This window comes from Hyposmocoma kahamanoa, unplaced genomic scaffold (assembly GCF_003589595.1).
Source record: "Hyposmocoma kahamanoa isolate Upper Pololo Valley unplaced genomic scaffold, ASM358959v1 62, whole genome shotgun sequence".
Taxonomy (NCBI): domain Eukaryota; kingdom Metazoa; phylum Arthropoda; class Insecta; order Lepidoptera; family Cosmopterigidae; genus Hyposmocoma; species Hyposmocoma kahamanoa.
Window position 1 is genome coordinate 720736 of NW_020653850.1, and position 3733 is coordinate 724468.

General features: G+C 38.7%; 1 protein-coding gene across 2 annotated transcripts in view; it reads right to left on the reverse strand.

Annotated features, from left to right (window-relative positions):
- Nucleotides 1–1345: 1345 nt before the first annotated feature.
- Nucleotides 1346–3733, reverse strand: part of LOC113229436 — a 14385-nt gene continuing 11997 nt past the window's right edge. For both annotated transcript variants that reach the window (XM_026463019.1, XM_026463018.1), the window contains one exon: nt 1346–3479. In XM_026463019.1, coding sequence (XP_026318804.1) covers nt 3295–3479 — 185 coding nt within the window. In that variant the 3' untranslated portion in view covers nt 1346–3294. The remainder of the gene's footprint in view (nt 3480–3733) is intronic.

Genomic DNA, 3733 nt, shown 5'->3' on the forward strand with positions numbered 1-3733 from the left:
TATACCTTTACATAATTGTAAGTGTGTTGAAACTGTGTCTTGGCCTGCCAAGATGTAAAGAAAATATGAAAATACATGTGGGCTACATAAAAGCTAAATCATACAAACAGGTATGGGAACTGACTAAGGCGAAGTTATGAGCAATCGTCAGGGCTTCATGCCTTACGGTAAATGCACAGACTTTGGATACAATAAAATGCATTTATGGACTAGGTATTCTTGTTGACAATATAGTTTTTACATATTCTCTTAGACCGGTTATTTTACCGAATAATTCCCGTATGTGTCCTTTTAATACGTGACTAACAAAAAAAAACTACCCAAGCACCAAGGCTTTCTTAACAGCTTTGAGATCATAGTAGGATACTTTCATGTGTTTATTTTAAACTTAACATTTTATTGTTGGATTTAGTTAGAGATTTTATTTACCTTGAGATCCGTGACGTAAATCTACTCGTGCCATTGGGAACGGTATCTTATTTCTAACTAATCTAAAGTAAGCCGAACATAAGCATCGACTCATTACAACACGTTGTTAGGTCTGTGTCAGCACGTTGTCTTCCGCCGATTTTGAGCCCTAATAGAAAATGGATCGATGGTGCATATTTCTAAAAAAATAAAGCGCGGTCTTCCTGTAATTTGGGCGTCATAATTACACGCAAGAAGAAAAACAAAAAAACACATTCTGAAGTACTTTGAAACAAAATCTCTGAATGGGCTAATGATTTGACAAGAATAATTTGAAAGTCAAGTAATGTCAGTATTCTGATGAGTGGCCAGTGTTGTAATAAGCGACAGGTAAACTAAGAATAATTTTACTTAGATTTGCGACATACAACCTACATTATTTTTACATTGGCTTAAAATTTACAGTTTGACCTTACGTTAAGGAATGATACACAGTGGCTAACACTACGCAATGTATGTATAATGCCGATCCATACAAAAATATCTCGAAAACCCTGTCAACCTCCACAATTTTGCAGCACCAATGAACACTTGGGGATTAAAATTTAGAAAATAATCTAAGTGGATTCTAAACGGGCAGTTCAGTCGAATACGATCACAGTGTCGTCGCGCTAATACCTCAGCAGCGCAGTCGCTTCGCGTCTTTTGAGATTATAGTGGGAATTACTAAGCTGTATTCATTCGTTGCAAACTGTTCAGAAACTTTCTTTCCCGCCTTTAGATACAATGAGATTTCACGTCGTTAACGACCGCGCGCTTCGGCGTTAAATAATTATAATATAATTACCAGATTTGTTACATTAGGGCAATGTGGTGTCTCTCAGTCTCAGGTTCGAATCCATCGTCAAATCACTCGTGCGTTCAATGAGTACAAAACCGTCCCTTTTTAAGTACAAGTTACAACACAAATTTACAATATTTAGACAATAATAAACGTTGTCTTTTCCCTTATCAACTTCCCAAATCGCTCTTTGCCATGTGCAGATTACTTTTAAATTGCCTTTGGCACAGCCTTTTAAGTACCTTAAAATAGGTTTGTTAAAAAATATTGCTTTTGTAATTGACATATATCACTGTTTTATCGCATAAAACATGACAGGATCTCTTTAAGGAGTGGACTTTGATATCTAACTAAACTCTGGTAACATTTTGACATTGCATTCGAAAGATTCAATCTCATCAAACCGAAAGACTATTTTGACCGGTAATCTTACCTATAAGATGGAAACACGTTGTGATTACTTTTACATACTAGTATAACTCTACACATAGCAAAGCGTATAATATCACATTGAAAAGGCAGTACAACACATTTTCTTTGTTCACAATTATGCCAGTTTCTTTTTGTTTTTGGGTCAATGTGATATTATGGATATTCGAAGACCTTTTTCGATGACCGTTCTCGTTGTAGATCACGTTTAGTGTCACTCGTTGCATGGCGAGATGTCGATTTGCAAAAATCCTTTGTTAGTTATGTAGTGACACCAAACTTTTTGTCGACTAACGTTGGATTATCCGTGTCGACGTGAACATAAAGAAAACTTTATAATTGTTGGTTTCGTTGGACAATCCAAAGCAGTCCAAGTGGACCACTGCCTGCACTGGCATTTTGCATTGGCTACAGCGACGACATTATTGTATCTTTAAACGTATTAATGTGACGTTATTTGACAAATATATAATACGTATTGAACGGGCGTTTATGTTTAAATATCCAATGAATAGGGTTGTGAACACACAAGAATGTGTATAGTTTGTCTTTTTTGAAGACGGAGCAAAAAGACAGCTCATTGAGCAAAAGTGTTGCCTGCTTGCGAGCAGCTAGTAATTGCAGTCGAGAAATATTCCATCGACAATCGACTGAATATTGGTCACGCTTATAGAATAAATAGCCGAACTTGTTTCATTTGAATCACCCTCGACCCATTATTCATACAAATACAAATGAGCACAAGTTCATTTGATTTGTCAATTTTTGTAAGTTCATACATACAGTATGAACTCACAGAACTTACACTGCATTTAGTGCTATATTTATGAAAAAACCAGAGACATATTTTAAAGTTTTACATTTTAATTCCGTATAGATAATCAATACCAGCTATTCGTGTTAAAGTATATATGAATAAAATTGATCTCGATACTAGTAGGCCAACTGTCAAAATAAGAATAAAGAAGGCAATAACGCAATTAGTAATCATTAGAACGTCGTATTCAGTAATTTTTGGCAAAATTTTATCTTCTTTCACAATCTATCGACAAAACTATCGACAACACCACATAACTAATTAAAATTTTATGACAACTGGCAACCCTATAAATGTCATTATACTCCGTCTTCAAAAAAGACAACTATATATAGATGGGCTAATAGTTAAATTAGTATTAAACATTTGTAATTTATGAACGCCGTGTACTTTCTGTCCATTTTCAAAAATGTTCAATAGCTAGGACATTGTTGAAAATGGAGACTTCGGGATACCGGACTAGGACTAAGGAATTAAATAAGTCGAAGATGTAACCATTACAATCCTGCTAGCGTCGACGCCAGAGCTGCTCTGCTCTACGATACAAGAGTAAGATTGAAAGTTGCTTTGGTAACATTTTAATAGTTTCACGTAGAGCGGTCACGGTGAACACGTCGGATTTCATTTCACACGTCTACTACAATTTAAAATGAACAGTTAATAGATTAATGGCAGTCGTTCGGGACACTAAAAATTTGCGTACAATATAGATACGCGTTATCGAGCATGCGCCCGTAGCGGTCGTGTGAAACGGGCAGCGGCAGCGGGCAGGCGGCGGTCGCGGCCGTCGCGGGACGGCCTACTTGTGGTCGGGGTGGTGCGGCGCGTGCGGCGGCGGGTGGTGCGGCGGCGCGTGGTGCGACGGGTGCGCGTGCGGCGGCGGGTAGTGCGGCGGCGGCGCGTAGTAGGGCTGCAGCGGCGCGCCGTACTCCACGCCCTCCTCGTAGCCCACGTAGCCCATGCCGCCCATCATGCCCATCATGGCTGCGGACAGGCGGACAGGCGCGCTCGCGTCAGGCGGTCTGCTACTTTCTTTCGATCGAGATACTAGCCGAAAATTGCCATTATCTCTCGTACGTTAAGTGGAGCGGAAGTGACACGTTGAATGAAGTTCAACATTTCAAAATTAAATATTTTCACGGAAAGAGGTCAACCCATCCTTTGAACCCGTATTAATAAATTCAGCTCAAGTGCAGGATAGAAAATATGATCTTAAATCAAATGTGTTAGTTAATAAT